Below are 23,670 nucleotides of genomic sequence, written 5' to 3'. Positions count from 1 at the left end.
TTAATTTTTGTAACCTTTTATTATTAGAATTGGATTTTGGGTCATGCAAGTCCTTGTGACCGTGTCCCTTTTTAAAAAAAAAAAAAAAGAGAGAAACTATAATGCATCTGAATGAACATGTTAATAGTATGCACCTGTGAATATCCTTGTAGCTGCTTTTATAGAAAATTTAATCAACACTTTCTAATCATGTTTGAGCATTCAGCAGTGCTGTGGTAAAAATAAATTATAACACCACCTCCTTTAGGTTCTGCAAGGTCTGGACTATCTCCACACAAAGTGCAAAATCATCCACACAGACATAAAGCCAGAGAATATCTTAATAACCGTCGATGAGTCATACATTAGGAAGCTGGCAGCCGAGGCCACGGAGTGGCAGAAATCTGGAGCTCCTCCACCATCCGGCTCGGCAGGTGAGATCAGAATAATAAGCAATTTATTAGCCAAGTGAACAAGGAAATTGGTGTAATTCAGAACAACGTCCTTCATCAGGTGACCCATTTACTTCTAACTATGATTATCAAAACTACACAGGCTAGCTATGCTTATTGTCAGTGTCTTTGGGTCGCTTAAAAGCACAGCATAAATAATAATTGAGGATCGGTTCTTGCCTTGGTTGCGGGAGTTTGGGTTGGAAACAAATGGGTACATTAACTTTTTAACAGTTGTTTCTCAGCTTAATTTATGTAGTTGTGTGGTTTTTTTTTTTTTTTTTTTTTTTTAAATATACAGTGGTGCTTGAAAGTTTGTGAACCCTTTAGAATTTTCTATATTTCTGCATATATGACCTAAAACATCAGATTTTCACACGAGTCCTAAAAGTTGATAAAGAGAACCCAGTTAAACAAATGAGACAAAATTATCAAGTATCTATTCAGTATCTGGTGTGACCCCCTTGCGCAGCAGTAACTGCAACTAAACGTTTCCGGTAACTGTTGATCAGTCCTGCACACCGGCTTGTAGGAATTTTAGCCCATTCCTCCGTACAGAACAGCTTCAACTCTGGGGGGGATGTTGGGTTTCCTTACATGAACTGCTCGCTTCAGGTCCTTCCACAACATTTCGATTGGATTAAGGTCAGGACTTTGACTTGGCCGTTCCAGAACGTTAACTTTATTCTTCTTTAACCGTTATTTGGTAGAACAACTTGTGTGCTTAGGGTCGTTGTCTTGCTGCATGACCCACCTTCTCTTGAGATTCAGTTCATGGACAGATGTCCTGACATTTTTCTTTAGAATTCGCTGATATAATTCAGAATTTATTGTTCCATCAATTATGGCAAGCTGTTCTGGCCCAGATGCAGCAAAACAGGCCCAAACCATGATACTACCACCACCATGTTTCACAGATGGGATAAGGTTCTTATGCTGGAATGCAGTGTTTTCCTTTCTCCAAACATAACACTTCTCATTTAAACCAAAAAGTTCTATTTTGGTCTCATCCGTCCACAAAACATTTTTCCAATAGCCTTCTGGCTTGTCCACGTGATCTTTAGCAAACTGCAGACGAGCAGCAATGTTCTTTTTGGAGAGCAGTGGCTTTCTCCTTGCAACCCTGCCATGCACATCATTTGTTGTTCAGTGTTCTCCTGATGGTGGACTCATGAACATTAATATTAGCCAATGTGAGAGAGGCCTTCAGTTGCTTAGAAGTTACCCTGGCGTCCTTTGTGACCTTGCCGACTATTACACGCCTTGCTCTTGGAGTGATCTTTGTTGGTCGACCACTCCTGGGGAGGGTAACAATGGTCTTGAATTTCCTCCATTTGTACACAATCTGTCTGACTGTGGATTGGTGGAGTCCAAACTCTTTAGAGATGGTTTTGTAACCTTTTCCAGCCTGATGAGCATCAACAATGCTTTTTCTGAGGTCCTCAGAAATCTCCTTTGTTCGTGCCATGATACACTTCCACAAATGTGTTGTGAAGATCAGACTTTGATAGATCCCTGTTCTTTAAATAAAACAGGGTGCCCACTCACACCTGATTGTCATCCCATTGATTTGAAAACACTTGACTCTAATTTCACCTTCAAATTAACTGCTAATCCTAGAGGTTCACATACTTTTGCCACTCACAGATATGTAATATTGGATCATTTTCCCCAATAAATAAATGACCAAGTATAATATTTTTGTCTCGTTTGTTTAACTGGGTTCTCTTTATCTACTTTTAGGACTTGTGTGAAAATCTGATGTTGTTTTAGGTCATATTTATGCAGAAATATAGAAAATACTAAAGGGTTCACAAACTTTCAAGCACTACTATATAATGTAGTGTTTCCATTATTTTTGATCAATATTTAGTAAATGGTCTATGTGAAATCTTTCAGTTGGGGCTTTTTTAAAAAAAAAAAAATTAAACCAGACGAGAGTTTTTAGTACAATTGATGCAGTCTAAATGATCCTTGTAAAAATGGAGGTCTGAGGCTTGCTATCCACACATGGTGTCTTACACCAAGTAACGTGATTGGTTCAATTTGTCATGTTACTTACTGTTTCAGCTTTGGTAGTGCCGGGGGAAAGGGTTGTTTATAGTTATTGATCCACTACATGGGCAGAAGTACAGTATGTGGAGACCATCACAGCCATGCGTACGCCTTCCCCAAACTGGTGGAAGCTCAGAATTGACTAGAATGCCTTTTGTATGCTGTAGCATTAAGATTCTTAATGGACCCAAGAGTCCTGTTCCAGCATGGCAATGCCCCTGTGCACAAACTGACGTACATAACGGTAGGGCTTGCCAAGGTTGGTGTGCAAGAACATGAGTGGCCTGCACAGAGCCCTGACCTTAACCCTACCTTTTGGGATGAATTTGAATGCCGACTGCACCCCAGGCCTCCTCACTTGGCATCAGTGCCTGACCTCCGTAATGCTCTTGTGGCTGAATGGACAAAATTCACACTCCAAAATCTAGTGGAAAGCCTTCCTGGAAGACTGGAAGGTATTATAACAGCAAAGGAGGTCTAAATCTGGAATAGGATGTTCAAAAAGCACATATGGGTGTGATTTGGTCAGGTGTCCCCAAACTTTTCAACGTACAGTGCATATAAAACCAGATTTTCATCAGACTGAAATGCATGTCTTGAGCCATCCTGCATAGCTAAAGATCTTCCTGTATAAGCCTCGGTCACAACCGGCCGTACGTGCTCCTACGGCCGATCTACGTGCAAAAAACGCAAGAAACGCACGGAGGGCGCGCATGTGACGTGCTGATTTTCGAGTCGTAGACTGGCCGCAGACCGGCCGCAGAGGTTCTTTGTCATGTCAAGCAAACACTCTACAGGCGCTTACGTTTTTTTCAGGTTGCAAGTAGGGATGTTAACCGATGACCGTTTGACCGGTAGTTGACTGAATCAACGTCAACCGGTTAATTTTTTTTGGTTGTCGGTGAAAAAAAAAAATCAATCGTTTTGAAGCTGCCGATTTTGGAGCGGAGAACCTGGAATTCTGTGTTTGTAAACGCTTGGGGCATGCCATGCGGTGTAAGGACGACAGCTGACAAATCAGAAACACCCATTCAGTCATGTCCCGCCCTCCCGCCCCAGTTAAAGACAGCTGACAAATCAGAAACACCCATTCAGTCATGTCCCGCCCCAGTTAAAGACAGCTGACAAATCAGAAACACCCATTCAGTCATGTCCCGCCCCAGTTGAACACAGCTGCCACTCGGCAAAAGAAAAAAAGTGTAGACACAGGCTTTTTAGCTTACAAATTACTATTCTGTTTTTTTTTATTATTATTATTTTTAGAAGGCACGTCGAGTTTAGTCCTGCCTTGGCCAGTGCATTCTGAAAGTATGTTTCGGTCTGTAGCCAACAATGCATGTTACTGCAGATCATATCTCTCCACACAAACTAAAGGCGCAGATGCCGACTTTTTCACGGCTTTTTCATGGACTGTAACGGCATTTGCTTATGTAGTAATTTTAATACAGAATTTACTCTGATGAAATTATTCAGACACTCCAACGCCCCCCCTAAAAAAAAAAAAATCGGATCTGCACGAGCCGTGAAAAAGGCGCGCCGTTTGCATCCCTGTTTAAACTCATAGATTAACCGACTTTAAAGGCTAATGAGGCTCGGTGGTCGGTCAAGATTTTTTTTTTAGTTTTCGCCATCCCTAGTTGCAAGACAAACTTATGGCCAACGTGCGTCTTTCTCTACGAACAAAAAAAAAAAAAACGCAGCGATTTGGGGAAATGCCAAAAATCGCACGGCCAAAAAGTCGTACGTCCGGTTGCGACCTAGGCTATATGAGAACAGCTCTTTGACATGATGTGCTTTCCAAAAAGAGCTGCTCACCTCTTGTGTGTTGGTAGCACAGTAAACTGGTGAACACGGGTGCCCCCCCCCCCCCCCCTTTTTTTTTTTTGCATAACGTGTGTGCACAAAACCTGATGGATGGAACTGCACAGTCAGTCCATCAGTTCGGAAGAAATTCTTTTACATCTGTGCTTATAGGCCTCATTCTCCAAGAGTCCTGAGTGCAGACTTGAGTAATCGGCCCCAGTCTAAAAACATCCAGTCATTTGCGTTTAAATGAGTTGTTTCCTTCATATATCCAGCAGCTGAGAAAGGGACTCTGTCTTCTCCACAGACAGCAACGTGACATTCTCCAGCAGGCTATAATTTGAAATGGGAAGTAACCTGACAAGTTGAACCGATCACTGTACTGGGAGCAAATCACTTGCGCTCTGAACCCAGGTTCATTTGAAGTAAATCCCAGATTAGAGATGTGCATGCATTGTAATTTCGTTTGCACCTCCTGGTGATATTTAACAAACTAGGTTGGTTCGATTTTGCAAAATATGAACATGCTAGCAATGGACTAGACTAAAGTTTGGTCTTTGGCTGGCAAGCAGATTTGTTACAGATCTTTCTTTCCCCCCCCAAAAAAAAGACAAATAATCCATATACTCAAGTTCCCATTCAAAACTGCACAGTATTATTTAAAACTCTGTAGAGGTTTGGTGTGAAGCTGTGTTTGAAGTTTGCTGAGCTTCTCTCTCTCTCTCTCGCTCGCTGTCTCTAATCACTTCAGCAGCATGTGGCATGTCCTGGTTTCATGGTGTGTTTGTCAGCATGAAAGTGGTGATTGACTTTCCCCCCCCCCCCCTTTTTTTTTTTTCCTTGCAGTAAGCACAGCCCCAGCTCCGAAACAGGTATTATTTCCTTTCTTAATGCAATCATTCATTCTTTCATTTAATCTCATCTCATGACTTGAGTAAGTCGTGCTCGGTGTCTGTCAGATGGCAAAAATGTCTAAGAACAAGAAGAAGAAGCTGAAGAAGAAGCAGAAGCGGCAGGCCGAGTTGCTGGAGAAACGCATCCTGGACATCGAAGGCCTAGAGAGAACAAATGAAGGGGGTGAAGATGAGGAGGACGAGGAAACGGAAACCCCTGACACGACTCCGTCAGTACCCAACAGTCAGACTCTGCAGGAAATCACAGCCGAGGCCACCCTGGGTGAGAGTGTGTGCGAGAGATGGCAGATACACAAGATAGAATAGGGAATAAATATTTAAGTGCGCACTGCTGATGCAATCTTTGCAGTGTTAACAGGATGTCACCGCTCTGTCATTAACACATGTAGCGCACAATCACTGATGTTGAGCTGAAACGGAAACGACCTCAGCTCCAGATCCATTCAAATTCAGTAGCTGCTGTGACTCACAACTGCTTCAGAATAAAGTAATGACTCACTCCTGACTCATTCTCATATCTGTAACGACTGCGGGTTTTTTTTAATGAGTTGAGGTGAAGGGCATTTCACATGACTGACCCTGGTGTCGGAATTTAAATAACACCAAGTAATGCATAAATTATTCTTTTTCTCTCTCTCATATGCCATTCGTCCAGATGAAGTTCCCGAACCCTGGTCTCAGCACAGAGAATGCACCATGGATGGAAACTTCAACAGTCAGCACCCTGAGGACGAGAAGGCTGCCGATGCACAGCAGCAAGAGAAGGATGAAACTCCCGTCAACCCTTATGGCAATGTCACAGGAGAGGCGGAGTCCCAGCCCATTAACCCCTACCCAGTGTGCAACGGGACGACACCCTGCGAGCCAAGCTGTCCTGATGGTAATGGACCTTTGCTTTGTGACGTGTTTGAGTCGCAGCAGAAACAGGAGACCCTGGATACAAAGAAGCCGAACGCCTGTAACACAGTAAACAATTGGGAAATGGAGTCGAGAGCCAAGAAAGAGGTGGAGCCCAGTTCACAGGCAGGCCCAAACGTGGAGGACGGTCAGTGACGAGGCCTGGTGGAGGATGTTTTCTTTACTAGTTACTAACCTTCACCTCTGTGTTTGTGGTTTTCAACCTGCAGCTTTGCTAACTGTTCTTGAGTCATGTGGTAGTTCTGATTTGTGGTGTGATGTGATGTGGTTTATGTGGTGTCGGTGCTCAACGAACCTTTAACAACCAAACGGATACTTTGGACCAGGGGACTTCAGTCTGATCTGCAAAAAATGATGTGGCTGCAGGTTTTAATCCCAACCAAACAGGAGTTACACCTGAATGATCTTGGGCTTTATTTGACTGTCTGTTAGGTGTGGCTTCTGTTTGGCTGGAATAAAAGCTACACTGTCTGGAGTTTGGCGACCCCAGGTCGAGGCAAAATGCCTTTTTGGTTGATTAGTTGGTTTTGTTTGTTCAGCACTCGTCAAATGTATTTGATGCATGGTAATAAGAAAATGTATACACGTTTGTTATTTATTGATATGGGTTGATTGAATTGTTTAGCACCAAATCAAATTTGCACAATTTTTTCCACTTACCCTTAAATGTCGAAAAGGGCTCGTTTTAGTTTTGTTCTTGAAGTCTGCCTTTTATATATAATTTTTGTGTGTGTGTAAATATCTGCCTCAAACAGAATCCAGTTCTCTAGCATTTTCACACTTGCTGATATGGTTTAGGATACAGTCTGATCACTAAATAGCTGAACACATGAACAACATGAGGCAGCCGTTTTGGACAACTGAAAAAGACCCCTTTTTTTTTTTCCCTTCTTTCCTCTGTAGTGCAGTTCAGTAGCATTCCAAAACACATGAGAAAAATTACATGGGTAACATAAAAAAAAAAAAAGCCCATTCCTGTAATTATTTTAATTGGGTTTTGCAGGATTCTAGTTCTGATGCACATTTCTGTATTAAGGTGAAGAAACACTGCACATCAGCCCTTTTTGACTAATCGCCCACGTTTAGCATTTAGGGTGAGTGTGAAGTTGTGTAAATTTCATGCAAATGGGGTGTATGCATGGCTAATCAATCATCTGGTTGTTGCAAGGTTGAATATTCAAGTGTTAGCTCAGAGTACAACTAATTGGCATCACGAAGCTGCCTTGTTTTGTTTAATTCAAGCACTATAGAACCCACTTACCCCTGAAAATCTGTCTTGTATCTTGATATCTACTGGCTTGTTGCTTTCCCCTATATCTGGTCATTGGTGGGGAAAGGTCAACACTTTAGTGTATGTTGTTTTTTTTTTTTTTTTTTTTTTTTTTTAAATGCCAGACCACAGTTCCTGCTGCAGCGTCAGATTCGTAGAGTAGAGTGCTGATGTGTTTGCTGGCTAGCTGGAGCATTTTATCGATCAGTATAATTGATCTGTCTCAAAACGCCTCCTCCATCCCAGACTCACTGATTAAATGCTACACCAGTGCAGCGAACACATCTCGTCTAGTTTTGCTAGTAGGGCTGCAACGATTCACTAAGACACCGATTCGATTCTGCAACTGAATATAAAGGACAAATAAACCACTTTAACAAAATCCCATTGACATGTCTGGAAAGATGAAAACTTTCCAAATGCTGACGAGGGAACAGGATATGTAAGGTGTAAAATGCTTAAAACAAAAGTTAAAATAAGGATATTTTGGCAACTTGAACTCCTGCGTACAGAGCAGTGAGTATCGGTCATTCTCTCACTCACAAACACCTTCCTGTTCAAAGAGAGTTATTTAATATTTATGCATGTTCATAACAGTTCAATCAGTACACTAGTATAAGTAACAGTAGTAACTCAGCAACATGTAAAACTGTTTTGTAACTTTGGCTCTAAACTCTAACTGATAACAGGTAATCACATCAGTCAGTTTTAACTGTCCCCGCGTACCTGGTTTTACTACTTTCGTAACACTTTCAGTTTTCAATTTGGCGGCATTTACTTCGTTAACATCCGTGTTGTGTTTTTCGCTTTAAACGATTTGCGTGGTTTGTAGTTGACCCTCCGTTATACTTCTTCAACATAACGTGCAGAATGTTCCAATGTCCTTCGTGTCTTCTCGAAACCCAAAATTTGATTTAAGATGAGACGAAGGATCTTTAAGCTTGGCGTCCGCCATTTTTGTGCCCAGCAATGTCGTTGCCATGTAAAGTGTCAGTTACTCTGATTGGACCCAAACCAATCAAATTGTACGTTTTATTTAGAAGCGAAGCTGTGCTCTATTCCGGCCGATCGCTTCGAATTCTCACATCGATTTAACAGTCCAAGTGTGTAATGTTTACGCGGTAAAAGTGCGTTTATAAATTAGTCAAAGTTGAAATAAAAAATGTCATCGAATCGAACTGAAAATACAGCTACATGGATCGATAATCGGTACGGCAGGTATGAACTCTGTTTTCGGAGCACCGTGGTGAATCGTTGCAGACGTATTTGCTAATGGTATCGGTCATGTAGAGTTGATTTCTCAGGTTCTTTCTATTTTTGTTTGTTTGTTCTGCAGCTAAGCTTGCAGCAGGGAATCTGTTGGTGAACCCGCTGGAACCTCAGAACGCTGACAAAATCCAGGTGAAAATCGCTGACCTGGGCAACGCCTGCTGGGTGGTGAGTAGAAGAGCAACCTCCTTCCTAAATCTTCCTCACACTGTTATTTCAGCATGTGTTTTAACTGTAGTCATTTAGTAGAATTACAGGCTGTGTAGCATGCTTAAATCTGATTCAGGTCTCATCCTTTCCTTTCTCTTCCTCCTTTTTGTTTCTCTCGTGGCTCTCTTCAGCACAAACACTTCACGGATGATATTCAGACACGGCAGTATCGTTCTCTGGAGGTACTAATCGGTTCAGGCTACAGCACACCAGCAGACATCTGGAGCACAGCATGCATGGTGGGCACGCACACATTCTCACACAAAGATTAAAAAAAGTGCAAAGTAATTAGGTAAGGAATTAAACATGACCGGGCATGCTGTTATCGGGAAAATAATCAGCAGTCACGTCGTGTCTGTTTATTCCACAGCAATTTGCCAAAGATTAAAATTTTTCTCAAACAGTATCACATTGTACTTTTTATCCATTAATGTTGTGCGACTGTTCAATTACCTTCTGACCAATCAGATTTGATCATTTAACCCCACTATAATGTAAATGGATGTTATTTACCAGCTGGGAGGTCCGTATCGTGAAATACCTGGGCCGAGGTCAGTATTCAAGGCCGAGGTCACGGTATTTCACCATACGGACCGACCTTAAGCTGGTAAATATGTTTATTTTTTTCTTTACCAAATTCTAACAGAAAACGAGAGCGCCCGAAAGGGAAAACCGAGCCGAGGCGCCATTTTGAATCCTCATTCACGGCTGTAATGCAAATTGCTTCCTCCTCGGTATACAAGTGCACTTCCATGGCAGGAAAAAAAACTAAATTTTGCCGCCTATGTCGTCCCCTATTTATACAAAATTGAGTCATTGAGGATTCAGGCTTGTTTTTGCTTGGCGTTAGCAAGTTACAGGTTTTTAGCTTTCTCCTGAAATGTTCTATTTTATTTCTTCTTCCTCAGGGTAGTAAAACTCGCTTTCACTGTGAAGACTGTTATCGCTATCCATGCTGTAAAATTAATGCTGCTATTCTGAGAAATGCTGGCAAAAATTTATAAGATTTTTGATACTTATAACTTAAATCTTCATTCATCTCATTATCTGTAGCCGCTTTATCCTTCTACAGGGTCGCAGGCAAGCTGGAGCCTATCCCAGCTGACTACGGGCGAAAGGCGGGGTACACCCTGGACAAGTCGCCAGGTCATCACAGGGCTGACACATAGACACAGACAACCATTCACACTCACATTCACACCTACGCTCAATTTAGAGTCACCAGTTAACCTAACCTGCATGTCTTTGGACTGTGGGGGAAACCGGAGCACCCGGAGGAAACCCACGCGGACACGGGGAGAACATGCAAACTCCACACAGAAAGGCCCTCGCCGGCCCCGGGGCTCGAACCCAGGACCTTCTTGCTGTGAGGCGACAGCGCTAACCACTACACCACCGTGCCGCCCCAACTTAAATCTTATTTTTAAAAAAAAAAAAAGATAAATGTTGACACAAATTCTACTATGTTGTTTGTTGTTGTGAACGAGCGAGTCGCCAGAGGTCCGTAACCGGGGTCCGTACCGTAGGATACGGACCTGCTCGCCGGCCAATCAGAGCGCAGGATTTGATGGAAACCGCACCATGAAAAATATAAAATCAATTATTTGTTTCTATTCTCCAACACTGATTATAGTCACTTATTTCCATCCTGTTCATTTAACTCCGTGATGGAGTTGATTGAATGAAGAACCAGTGATTAAACCCAAACTGGAATAAAGTAAAGGGTAGTCTGGATTTTTTTTTTTTTTTAATTTCCATGAATTTTAATCTCTGCATGTGCTTTTGAAGACGACGGCGTTGTTGGATAGGGAATATTTTGAAGCAGAATTATTTTGCTGAGACTGACAGTTGGTTTGTTCAACACTAACAAGATGAAATGTGCACTGTTTCTTGCGCTCGACATAACAGTAAGAATTAGGGGTGTGATGGTATGCAAAAATGACGGTTCGGTACGTACCTCAGGTTTGAAATCATGGTTTGGTTCATTTTTAGTACAGTAAGATGGGAAAAAATGCACAGCATAAAATTGCAGGTTGTTTATTATGAACTTTTGTAAACACCAACAGTTTATAATATCAACGTTTTTAGATGAAATGGACTAAAAAATAAAATTGAATAAACTAGAATGCTGCAGCAAACCACTGATACCTCCGCCAATAAGTAAAATATTCTCAAATAAATTAAAAGGAAATTATCTAAAGTTCCAGCTTGTAACCCTCTTCAGTTTCATTAAATTTTTTTCTTTCCATAAAAATTGTCCACATTGTCCTCTGAAAGGGCAAATCCGCTGGCAGTTACAATATCTCTGAGTGATCAAGTTCGACGTGTTGCCAGAAGCATACCCGGTTACTACTGAACAGTGTCGGCACACTGCTTTCATCTTGTCCACTTGTCTTTGTAGTTCACTGGGAAACCGAAGTGTTCCCAAACAGGAGACCCTAACGATAAGGGCGGGTCTTCAAGCTCTGGCTTCTTTCATGTCACACCCTGGCCTAGGGGAAACCTGAGCGTAGGATTAAAAAAAAAAAAAAAGGCTTCCCCTTTCCCAAGGACGACCAGTGCCACAATCAATTGCAGTCCAAAATACAACTTGTTTATCTCAGCAAAGGTAAATTAGCGTCAGGGTGAGCATGGTCCAAAATAACAAACTACGTTAAATGTCCTCTAAATCACCTGGACAACAAAGGAAAATAAAATACAGGGATCTTACCTGACTAACATAAACAGGAGAAAAATAGAGTGTAACCAAAAGGGCTTCTCATCCCTTATGGTTACCTGGACTGCTTTAGGAAAGTAGTTAGAATGTTTACAACTTCAGCGCTGTAATCCGTTAACACGCAAGGCACGGTCCTGTCAGGAATCGGGAGAAAGTGAAGCGCGTCCATCTTCTCCAGAGAGCGTTTTAAAGCCGGTCCAATCAGCTGCCACCACCGACAACTGAAAATCCTGAAAGAAAAGTCACAGGAGCATATGAACAGCACCCCCCTCAGGCAGGGAGGGAAAACAGCAGCAACAAAAAGTAAGCAAACAGTAGTACACATTATGACCCATGGTCATAACACACAGTACCCATGACGTTTGCTGACTTGGTTGTGCGTATAGTGCACTCAAAGTGCAAGGCGGAGATTTGACAAATGTACAGTCCGCCACTTAATTCACTCGTGTGGGAACTCGGATTTGAAATGTGTTCCGCACGCAAAAAAGCTTCCTGTTAAAGACTGCATTCGGTACACATCTGCACCGTATCGAAATGGTCCGGGATAAATACGTGTACCATTACACCCCTAGTAAGAATAACAATTCTTTTTATTGTAACATCTGTAATAAATGTCCCGCTTCGCATTCACTATAACTTTGTTGGGTATAAATGTAAAATACAAGTAAATTGAGGTATTAAAGAGCGCCAACATACATATAAACAGTTCATTGGGAATCTGTATTAATATAATTTGCTTTATTATCCCCCACCACGAAGTAGCCTGGGCCCGCCCATCCTAAGCGTGACGCAACATGAGGGCCTGTTGCGAGCTTAGTCTGGCCAGGCAAGCTATCTACAGCTCTTCCAAGCTCCCGAAAAATCGGGAACCAATCAACTTTGAGCATCTCCGACGGCCCTGGGTAGAGGCGTGTTCAAGGCACTGACGTAGTAGAACTGCGACCGGAAGCCATACATTGTTTACAGAATTTATGCCGGAAGCGCTTCATTCACGCTTCCGCATCTGTTACGCATAGATGCTGTATTGAAAGCATTCAACGGGAAGTTCTCATTGAAAACGGAGCAAAGAGCAGCCCTGGAGGTATTTATTGAAAGGAAGGACGTTTTCGCCTTGCTCCCGACCGGCTTCGGTAAGAGTTTAATCTACCAGTTAGCCCCGTCGCGTCGCATACGTCAGAGGAAAGAGTGATGTGATTGGTTTAAGCTTCGTCACAGCCTTTTCTGGCTTCGACCAGTAGCAAACTGAGGCATTTCAGGGAAGCGGGTCAACCACGGGCTCTGGGAAACGGTTGGGCTTAATATCTTGGCCAGACCAATAGCTCGTAGAGCTTTGAAGTCACGTTAGCCAGGCTAACCACGAAGTGCACCGGGGGATATAGGCATGGAGTCTGTTCGTCCGTCTGTTTCAATCCGGACAAGTTTTTTCATAAGCTACTGTACGTCAATGAAGCTGTGTGCTCATACTACTATTCATGATTTAAGCGGAGTTCGAAAATCATTTACGAGACGTTATTATCTTCAGAGTTATGGCCCTTCATTTATGTTATTGGACTTTGGACACGTTTCCTTAAACTACATAAGCTACATCAATGAAACTTTGCGTGCTCATAGTACTGAAAAAAGCTGGGTAGCGTTTTATGAAGGTGTCCTAGCACTTGCGACATCATAAGTCAATATTAAAGCAATAGGCTTATGAGGGCGTAAGTGTTAAGAGGTCTTCGTAAAATGCTCGTGGCGGGGGATGGTGATGACCATGTTCAGTTTAACAAAATACTTTTATAAGCATGGTCATTGTTTATGCATTATGTAACTGCTGTAGTGTATATTTTTTTTAAGCAAATCCTGAAAGATCTGTGGAGCAGATTTCGATCAGACGGATGCTGACTGAGCTCAATTGCTCTTTGGTACTTGGCCCTCTCGTGTAATGTCCTACTCAGCAAATCTTTAATAGTCAAATCAGAGCGAGGTAAACCCTGCAGCTCGATCAGCATTTTAATCAGACTCTGAAACCATGAAGGCCCAGTGGGCAGCACACTGACTCCTCGCAGACCTCAGGCTGGTGAAGACCACTGAAAACCCCCTGACCTTCATCTCACTGCCTGCCAGCATGGGAATGTGATGACTTAAGGATTCTAGTGGACGCGCACACTGACCCACCTTTATACGAGCATAAGTGGATAGACCGTGAAGACAGACCTCTATCCACATACTTACACTTTATGGAATGTGTTTTTCCCAGGCGTTTGAACTGGCGACAGGGGATTACCTGTTTGAACCACATTCCGGAGAGGATTATTCCAGAGATGAAGGTAAATATTTGCTGCTCCTTTTTAAAAAAAAAAAAAATTACTTCATTCAGTGAAGCATTTCATAATTTGCAAAAGCTTTTAACAAACTTCCTTGCTGTCGACACCCTTCCCTGTTTAAAGCACAATCCCCACACTCGTTATAAATCAGGGTTTATAATGAGGACTGACCCAGTCCTGTCTCTGTTACTCGTACACCACCTTTCAGTATTGGCTGTAATGAATAGCTTTGAATCTCTCTCTATCCCTCTTCACTGAATAATAGCCAGTGTTGGTGGCAGTGCGCTGTTAAATATTAAAGCCCATTGTGCTCATTAATTAGCACTTGGAAGAGTCATGCAAGTTTAATGGGAGGGCACGACGTACATCCTCTTTTTTCGTAGAATTTACACTTAGACTGAGTTATGGCGGAGACGCTCAGATTTTGTTTTATCTACAGTATGTTTATTTTTACATCTTTTGCCCTGTGAATCAAAAAAATGCTCCTTAGTAGCCTAATATTAAATAATATTTGTGGGTGGGAGGGGGGGGAACGAAAAATTGTTATAGTTATGATGTATGTACAGCCATCTTCTGATGGCGTCTGATAGCATGCATGTTACCAATTCACTAGCTACATTACTGTACATCCAGAGTGACGTACAACATACCCTGGGGAGCAGTAGGGGGTTAAGTACCCCCGAGCAAGGCATTCCAGCCATTCTTACTGGTCCAGGGAATTGAACCGGCAACGCTTTGGTCCCAGAACTGCTTGTCTAACCTTTAGGCTGTAGCTAATTTTAATTATTCTATCCACATTCAATGGATATGAGCAATCGCGTGCTCTGATTGGCTACTCGATTACTAGGCTATCAGTTCATATACCGTGAGGAGAGAAAAACAAAATGGCGGAGCGTGTTGCTGAACTAACCAAGGACAAAATAAAAACTCAAACAAAACCCCTAAAAATACAAAAAGGCAACAAAATGTGGAATAAAAGTATCCCCCCCCCCCCCCCCCAATAATTATTATAGCATTTTTCACAAATTGCTCCTGTCCTTTCGCCAGTTTGTTTTACATTTTTCATCTTGAAGCATTAAAATTTTTTTTTTTTTTTAAAGACTGGCTCAAAAGTTTGAAAATTACATAACTGAACCATCCAAAAAAAAAAGTTTAATGTCTAAAGCTATTCTACACCTCGACACGACAGCAAGACGGCACTTTCTACCAAAAAAAAAACCCACTGAAGTCAATTCATGCAGCCATTGATAGGTTTTTAAGAAGTCCGCCTAAGCAGAAATGATTTTGTTGGATGCTTTGTAGAGTTTTTATTTATCAAATTTGCAAAAAATAATGCTCTGTTTTCTTAAAATCCAGTGAATGTGGATAGAATAAAACAGTTATTCCACTCAATCTCGTCGTACACGGCTTATAGCCAACTTGGCACTACGCACCTCGTCCGCTATCAGCTCGTGTGCGACTTGATTTTGTGGAATAATTGTGAAATGGATCGTGATCATAATACAATTAATCGCGTCCACAGTTCCAAAAGCAAGAGTGGACCAACATTCCTATATAGGAGCATAAATTTTATTTATTTATTTTTAATACTGTACTATCTCTAACCTTTTGTGTCTCTTTCCATGAACAGATCACATTGCGCTGGTCATTGAGCTGCTGGGTAAAGTTCCTCGTAAACTCATCATGAATGGCAAATATTCAAAGGAGTTCTTCACTAAGAAAGGTCGGTCAGTGTTCTGTCGTTTCTCCACATATAAATAACAGCTGTATCTCACCTACGTGGGAAGAGTGCTGCATGAAGCAAAACTAGGGGGGTCCGGGGGCATGTGTTTAGCAGCCTCGTGTGAAGTTAGTTTGATGAATGAGGTGTGCCTCGACATGTGGCATCAGCCCCTCACTTTCTCCTTCGGGTGTGGCGAAGGCAACGTTCGCTAATGTAGTGTTTTCCCCAGAAAAAAAATTAAAGCCCTAAATTCTGGCGTGATAATACACAGACAATTGAGCGCCAACAGCATGAAGCAAAACTAGGGGGGTCCGGGGGCATGGCCCCCCAGAACGTTTTTTGAAAATAGATGCTCTGAGGTGCATTTTCAGGGTCTCTGAGAGGTTTTAGATCCATGATTATAGGATAGATTTTACCAGTGTTTCAATGATTTCCGACCTAAATAGTATTAATGTGTACACATTTGAAATTTCACCTTAAAGTTCAACATGCAAGTTAAACTGTTTTGTTATAGATTAATCAGGTATATGATGGATTGAAAATCTACAGGGATCCCTTAATTATCTATGATCAAGTAGTGTTGTAACAAAAATGTGCATGAAAATATGAACAGTGGTTTGCTCCATCTTATGCAATCCAATGAAGAGACTCGATCATCATGATCTCCTGTTGATCACAAAGGGATCTGAACCTACAGTGGTGCTTGAAAGTTTGTGAACCCTTTAGAATTTTCTATATTTCTGCATAAATATGACCTAAAACAACATCAGATTTTCACACAAGTCCTAAAAGTAGATAAAGAGAACCCAGTTAAACAAATGAGACAAAAATATTATACTTGGTCATTTATTTATTGAGGAAAATGATCCAATATTACATATCTGTGAGTGGCAAAAGTATGTGAACCTCTAGGATTAGCAGTTAATTTGAAGGTGAAATTCGAGTCAGGTGTTTTCAATCAATGGGATGACAATCAGGTGTGAGTGGGCACCCTGTTTTATTTAAAGAACAGGGATCTATCAAAGTCTGATCTTCACAACACATGTTTGTGGAAGCATATCATGGCACCAACAAAGGAGATTTCTGAGGACCTCAGAAAAAGCGTTGTTGATGCTCATCAGGCTGGAAAAGGTTACAAAACCATCTCTAAAGAGTTTGGACTCCACCAATCCGCAGTCAGACAGACTGTGTACAAATGGAGGAAATTCAAGACCATTGGTACCCTCCCCAGGAGTGATCGACCAACAAAGATCATTCCAAGAGCAAGGCGTGTAATAGTCGGTGACGTCACAAAGGACCCCAGGGTAACTTCTAAGCAACTGAAGGCCTCTCTCACATTGGCTAATGTTCATGAGTCCGCCATCAGGAGAACACTGAACAACAATGGTGTGCATGGCAGGGTTGCAAGGAGAAAGCCACTGCTCTCCAAGAAGAACATTGCTGCTCATCTGCAGTTTGCTAAAGATCACATGGACAAGCCAGAAGGCTATTGGAAAAATGTTTTGTGAATAGATGAGACCAAAATAGAACTTTTTGGTTTAAATGAGAAGTGCTATGTTTGGAGAAAGGAAAACACTGCATTCCAGCATAAGAACCTTATCCCATCTGTGAAACATGGTGGTGGTAGTATCATGGTTTGGGCCTGTTTTGCTGCATCTGGGCCAGGACGGCTTGCCATCATTGATGGAACGATGAATTCTGAATTATACCAGCAAATTCTAAAGGAAAATGTCAGGACATCTGTCCATGAACTGAATCTCAAGAGAAGGTGGGTCATGCAGCAAGACAACCACCCTAAACACACAAGTCGTTCTACCAAAGAATGGTTAAAGAAGAATAAAGTTAATGTTTTGGAATGGCCAAGCCAAAGTCCTGGCCTTAATCCAATCGAAATGTTGTGGAAGGACCTGAAGCGAGCAGTTCATGTGAGGAAACCCACCAACATCCCAGAGTTGAAGCTGTTCTTTACGGAGGAATGGGCTAAAATTTCCTCCAAGCCGGTGTGCAGGACTGATCATCAGTTACCGGAAACGTTTAGTTGCAGTTACTGCTGCACAAGGAGATCACACCAGATACTGAAAGCAAAGGTTCACATACTTTTGCCACTTATGGATATGTAATATTGGATCATTTTCCTCAATAAATAAATGAACGAGTATAATATTTTTGCCTCATTTGTTTAACTGGGTTCTCTTGATCTACTTTTAGGACTTGTGTGAAAATCTGATGATGTTTTAGGTCATTTATGCAGAAATATAGAAAATTCTAAAGGGTTCACAAACTTTCAAGCACCACTGTAAGAACTGCCACCTTAAAATAAGTTGCTGTATTACTGTAACTGTAATGGTTTAGAATGTTTCCGATGCAATTACCGTAATATATGTATAACTAAGATACACTGAAAAGAAAAGTAAGGCAACTGCATATTATAAAGTTTAAATTTTGGCACTTTATAAAATGGACTAGATTAAGATTAAAACATATATTTAAAGGAAAAGAAAACTTAATTCATACATTTAAGTTTGCAGAAAGATTATGTATTTATAAACACATTCATGAATGATAATAGACCAGGTCAAACTTTTGTGATTAAAATCAGTCGGCTTTGTCCGTCTGGTAGGGGATGACATCGGCAGCCAATGAGATCGCTTATAATGAATCGGAAAATTCCGGGATGTCTGACGTTTTCTTTCGATATTTTTATTGGACGGTTTGAACACGTGATCTTGACATAGCCAACAGATTAGTTTGTTTACATCATACCACGCGGACATATTACTTTGACAGAATCAACACAAACTTTTGGAAAAAAAGACTGCTTGTTCAACACAAATATCAATCAATATGTAAATGGATCTGTTATTTGCTCTCCTATGTATCTAGTTACTTGTGGGTAGGAAATTTAACGTATCAGTATAAATCTAAGCGTATCGGATTTTAACTAAAGCGACTAAGCGTATCAGCAGGCAGAGCAAGCGTATCGGGCCCGATACGCTAAAATGCCTTGGGGAAAACCATACTAATGAGTAATTAGGGGAAACATTACAAATTATCTGGTAAACTAAATCCCCTTAAATACATTAAAAAAGCAATGTTGTGTCTCTACACTGAAGAGAGACCTGAACAGGCCAATGTACTAAAGTGCTGCTGCATCATTAGGTGTCAAAGTAGTAAGCGAGAATTCAGCAGACAACAAAAGACCAACATGTCAATGAAAGAAATTTAAAGTAAAAAGTCAACACTGATTTCAAGGTGATTTTTTTATTCTTTATTTACAAAGCTCTAGTATCTATCAGAAGTCAATTTAGAGCAGAGAGAAATTTCTTCTCCAAGACTTCCGCTCAAATTGTGCACAATGTGATAATTGGGGAACAAATTCGAAGACTCGTTTTGCTCTAAGAAGTCTTTCATATCACCGTAGAACAGTGGTTCCCAAACTTTTTTGGCCGCGCACCCCCTTCTATACTCCAACCAGGTTGATGCACCCCCAGTTCCCCAGTTTCAAAAAAACACACGCTTTCTTATAAAGGCAGCATCTTTAATCGTGCTAAATGATGATAAACATCGTTTGCCACACCTGCAGGAAACCACAAAAGTGGAAAAAAAAAAACACCAAAGCTTTCTTACAAAGGCAGCACGTCATGCTCGAATGAGAACATCGAATCACATTAACATATTATGCGCTCTCGTATTTGAATTAGATAGAATTTGATTGAAATGTAACAGTTTTAAAACGTTGCAACACGGTAAATGCGCAAATTCATTACAAAGGGAGATCACATCGAGGCATGTAGTCTACCAGCCAGATATGGGGAAAATATATGATTTTCATCCGTGTTTAAAACACTAGCAACTAGGGCTGTCAAAAGATTAATTTTCTTGATCGCAACTAATCTCAGAAATTTCATAGTTAATCGCGATTAATCTTGATTTACTTTGCATGTGTAAAATTGATATTTTGCAGTAAGACCGTTCGAATCTAAAGTTAAACCCACAATGCAAAGTATTTCTGACCATTGTGTCTTAAATTGGAATAAAATGAAGAGAGAGACAAAAGCAGAATTTATCTTTTGGCCTTTTTTATTTCAAAAAGAGTGTAGAGAAAGGAAAACAAGTATTAAGAATGAATGACTGGCTACTTTGGAGAAATTGTAAATAAATGAACACAAGAAAAAAATCAGAAAAAGTGCCATGTAGACCCACTTGTCTCTACTTCAGATTTGACTATGAACAATGTAATGTCAGGCCACTCTCTTCTTCAAAAATAAAATGTCACCATAAAAAAATAACCATACAAAGCACTTCATAACTTAAATTCAAACAAACCATTCAGAGGTCCAGAAAACCGTTGCTTATCCATCACAAAAGAGGACTAAACTGAAGACAACAGCGTGTCCTTCCATGCCAATGCCAACGACTCGATGGAAACCACACGCTTCCGCTTGAGCTGCCTACGGATGCGTAGAAGGAACAAAAGACTAGCAAACTCGAAATAGCGCGTTTAACCGAAAATGAGTTTAATTAATACAACCAGAGGAGCTGCATGTGGATGGTAGAAGTGCGGGAAATGCTGGTAAACTCTGATCGCGATTAAAAAAAATATTCGCAATCACAATTTACATTAATCTAATCGCGATTAACGCGTTAATATTCCCAGCCCTACTAGCAACACAACCCTGTCATTACAAGGTTATGAAAATGAATTGAAAATGAATTTAATTTGCAAAAAAGTTAACATATAATAACAGTAAAAATAGCATTGATAATTATGAACATATGCATTTTAAAGAGAGACAACAATTAAGGAGCATATCAGGAACAGAAAGAGAAGAGGATCCATCTGAATGTGAAGTGCAGCACTGGCGGCCCAGTCTGCAGCGAGAGAGAGACAGACGGACGGTGGGTGGGTCAGTAGGCTATATAGGTCCTATTTTCAGTAGCAGTATATATTTTTAGCAAGATCAATGCCATTTGGCCAAATACATACCAATATTAATGCGACGGATGGGCCTGCATCTTGGCACAGAGCTCTCCGATGTTTGGGGTAATTGAAGACAGTCTCAGCCTCAAATCTTTCTCAACATCTCCCAGTCTTTGCCGATGTTTAGTTGCCGATCAGCATTTAGTTTTGCCGATTTCAACCAGTTGAGCATCGCGAATGAATGAATGAATTAATGAAGCCACAAACTACTGCAGAACCGTTACGGCGTAGAAGAAGAGTTAAAAATCGCCATTACATTTTTTATCTTGCACACCCCCTAGTGGCAGCTCGTGCACCCCCGGGGGTGCGCGCACCACACTTTGGGAACCCCTGCCGTAGAAAATAGGAATGTCCTCTGTGATATTGAGGGGGGGAATAACAAATATACATTTTGATCCTAGTGCCTTTTATTCACATTTGTGACTATTTTATTTATTTATGGAGTTTGTGTTTGTGACCCAGGTGAGCTGAGGCACATCACCAAGCTGAAGCCGTGGGGGCTTCTGGACGTCCTGGTGGAGAAATACGAGTGGTCGAGGGAGGAGGCGCAGAGCTTCAGCAGCTTCCTTCTCCCCATGCTGGATCTGATTCCTGAGAAAAGAGCTACAGCTGCCGAGTGTCTTCGCCACGCCTGGATCACGTCGTAGTAGTCCAGGCGGGAGCAACACACATGCACAGATACTCATCTCTGATAAAGACTAACAGTCTGCTCAAATGGCACACTTGGGTTTGTGATGGAACATGAAGGGGTCCAATCAAACAGATGTAATATCTATTTATTTCTCGTAATGTTCCGTTCTTACGTACCGGGTGCAGTTTGATGTATCCTTCTGTTTTGATGCTTTTTTTTTTCCCTCTCCCGTGTGCCGACAGCATCTAACATGCTTGTTTTCGTACGAGTTGTCCAATAGCAGTTTAACAATACGAGTAAAAAAAAAAATTTCCTGTACATTTTGTTTTAGTCGTCATTGGTCTTTTTGACAGACAGCCATGCTCATTTGGGAATACTGACGGAAGCACAAATGTCCTGTTTCTGCTATGAAGAGGTTGGTCGGTTTTTGGTTTGTTTGTTTTTCCTTTATGGATAGATTTCCCATTACAGCGCAGGCTGCAGGAGACGTATGAATGATGTGGGCTGACAGTGATGGCCTGGCTGTAAATGGACAATTACTGTATAAACAGATGTGAATTCCCAGCTGTGCGTCCATCACTTTGTCATATGTAACTAAAAAAAAAAAAAACTGACAAATGTAAAAATAAATAAAATGCTCAACTTGGGATGTGTTGAACTGTTGGTGTTGAACGTCTTCACCACAGAGCCACTGGTGTCAGGAAACTCGTCTCGTGTTTTGTACATACGTGTCCCAAAGAGTTGGCGCTTTTTCTCTGTGTCGGTATTGTTGCATTTTGCTTTGCTCAAGGGCACCGTTTGAGTAACCAATACGAAGATGCCTTGATAAACGCTTCTCTGGGGTTTGTGGATTTTTCTACTGATGTTGCTCGAAGCAGGGTGTGAGTGGTTTTGTGTGTGTGAGAGAATGAAAGTACTGTAGAGCAATTTTTATTGTGAAGGACTTGGACCCCGCTTGCTCTTTTTTGTATTGAAAGACTTTCACCTTTTGACCCTTTCCGACTTCCACAAGCACTTCCTTTTTCCCGTTCCTTAGCCGCTATGCTCTCAATTGTTCGCTGCTTCAATAAAACCCTTTCTGTAGTTATGAATAAAGACTTAAGTCAGAGAGCCGTGTTGGTGTTTCCTGTGTAAATATTATTTACACACAGTACTTGGTTTGTCTTGTCCTAACCCTCAGTATGTTTTTATCGAAACTTAAAATCAAGAATTGGATTATAGGTGTTCGTGCAATTGTCCAGTCAGCCAATCATGTGGTGGTAGTATAATGTGTTAAATCATGCAGATACAGGATATGAGCAGCTATTCATGCTCACATCAAACATCAAAATGGGGAGGAAAGTGTGATTTAGTGGCTGACCGTGGCATGGATGTTGGTGCCAGACAGGCTGGTTTGGTGCAAACGAACACACATGAAGTGAGAAGCAGTTCTGAGAGTGGAAACTTTTTGTTGTTGAGAGAGGTCGGAGGACAGCTGACGCAAATACACCGATCAGCCGTAAAATTAAAAACGCTGACAAACGGGTGAAGTGAATAACATTCGATTATCTCATTACAATGACACCACCTGTCAAGGGGCGGGATATATTAGGCAGCAAGAAAGAGAACAGTCGGTTCTTGAAGTTGATGTGTTGGAAGCAGGAAAAACGGGCAAGCGTAAAGATCTGAGCGACTTTGACAAGAGCCAAATTGTGATGGCAAGATGACTGGGTCTGAGCATCATCTCCAAAACGGCACATTGTGTGGGGTGTTCCTGGTGTGCAGTGGTTAGTACCGAACAAAAGCAGTCCAAGGATCCAAAGGACAACCGGTGATAGGGTCATGGGTGTCGAAGGGTTATTGGTTCACATGGGGCACGAATCAATGGTTAAAACAGAGGTGTCAGCATCAACTTTTTCAGCAGTTTGTGGGATTGGACCTTCGTGCCCCATGTGAATCGATAAGCCTTTGACACCCATGACCCTGTCGCCAGTTCACCGGTTGTCCCTTAGATCCTTGGACTGCTTTTGTTCGGTACTAACCACTGCACACCGGGAACACCCCGCACAATGTGCCGTTTTGGAGATGCTCAGACCCAGTCATCTCGCCATCACAATTTGGCTCTTGTCAAAGTCGCTCAGATCCTTCCGCTTGCCCATTTTTCCTGCTTCCAACACATCAACTTCAAGAACCAACTGTTGGGGGCGTCGTGGCTCAGGTGGATAAGGCGCCATACCATAAATCCAGGGACCTGGGTTCGATTCCGGCCCAAGGTCATTTCCCGATCCTCCTCCCCCCCGTCTCTCCCTCCCACTCGTTTCCTGTCTCTACACTGTCCTGTCCAATAAAGGTGAAAAAAGCCTAAAAAATCTTTAAAAAAAAAAAAAGAACCGACTGTTCTCTTTCTTGCTGCCTAACCTATCCCATCCCTTGACAGGAAGTGCCATTGTAATGAGATCAATAT

General features: G+C 41.6%; 1 protein-coding gene across 5 annotated transcripts in view; it reads left to right on the top strand.

The window, feature by feature from the left end:
* The window catches only part of srpk1b (SRSF protein kinase 1b), a 90,859-nt gene extending 68,526 nt beyond the window's left edge, over positions 1-22,333 (top strand). For 4 of the 5 annotated variants that reach the window (XM_060910351.1, XM_060910353.1, XM_060910350.1 and 1 more), the window contains 9 exons: positions 248-413; positions 5,136-5,161; positions 5,249-5,465; positions 5,859-6,248; positions 8,728-8,828; positions 9,002-9,109; positions 13,826-13,895; positions 15,523-15,615; positions 21,059-22,333. In XM_060910351.1, coding sequence (XP_060766334.1) covers positions 248-413; positions 5,136-5,161; positions 5,249-5,465; positions 5,859-6,248; positions 8,728-8,828; positions 9,002-9,109; positions 13,826-13,895; positions 15,523-15,615; positions 21,059-21,243 — 1,356 coding nt within the window. In that variant the 3' untranslated portion in view covers positions 21,244-22,333. The remainder of the gene's footprint in view (positions 1-247; positions 414-5,135; positions 5,162-5,248; positions 5,466-5,858; positions 6,249-8,727; positions 8,829-9,001; positions 9,110-13,825; positions 13,896-15,522; positions 15,616-21,058) is intronic. The other variant, XM_060910354.1, reaches the window with a different exon arrangement.
* Positions 22,334-23,670: the final 1,337 nt, after the last annotated feature.

This window comes from Neoarius graeffei, chromosome 26 (genome assembly GCF_027579695.1).
Source record: "Neoarius graeffei isolate fNeoGra1 chromosome 26, fNeoGra1.pri, whole genome shotgun sequence".
In the NCBI taxonomy this organism is placed as follows: Eukaryota; Metazoa; Chordata; class Actinopteri; order Siluriformes; family Ariidae; genus Neoarius; species Neoarius graeffei.
The sequence above is the reverse complement of the archived record's forward strand: the minus strand, read 5'-3'. Positions and strand labels throughout refer to the sequence as shown.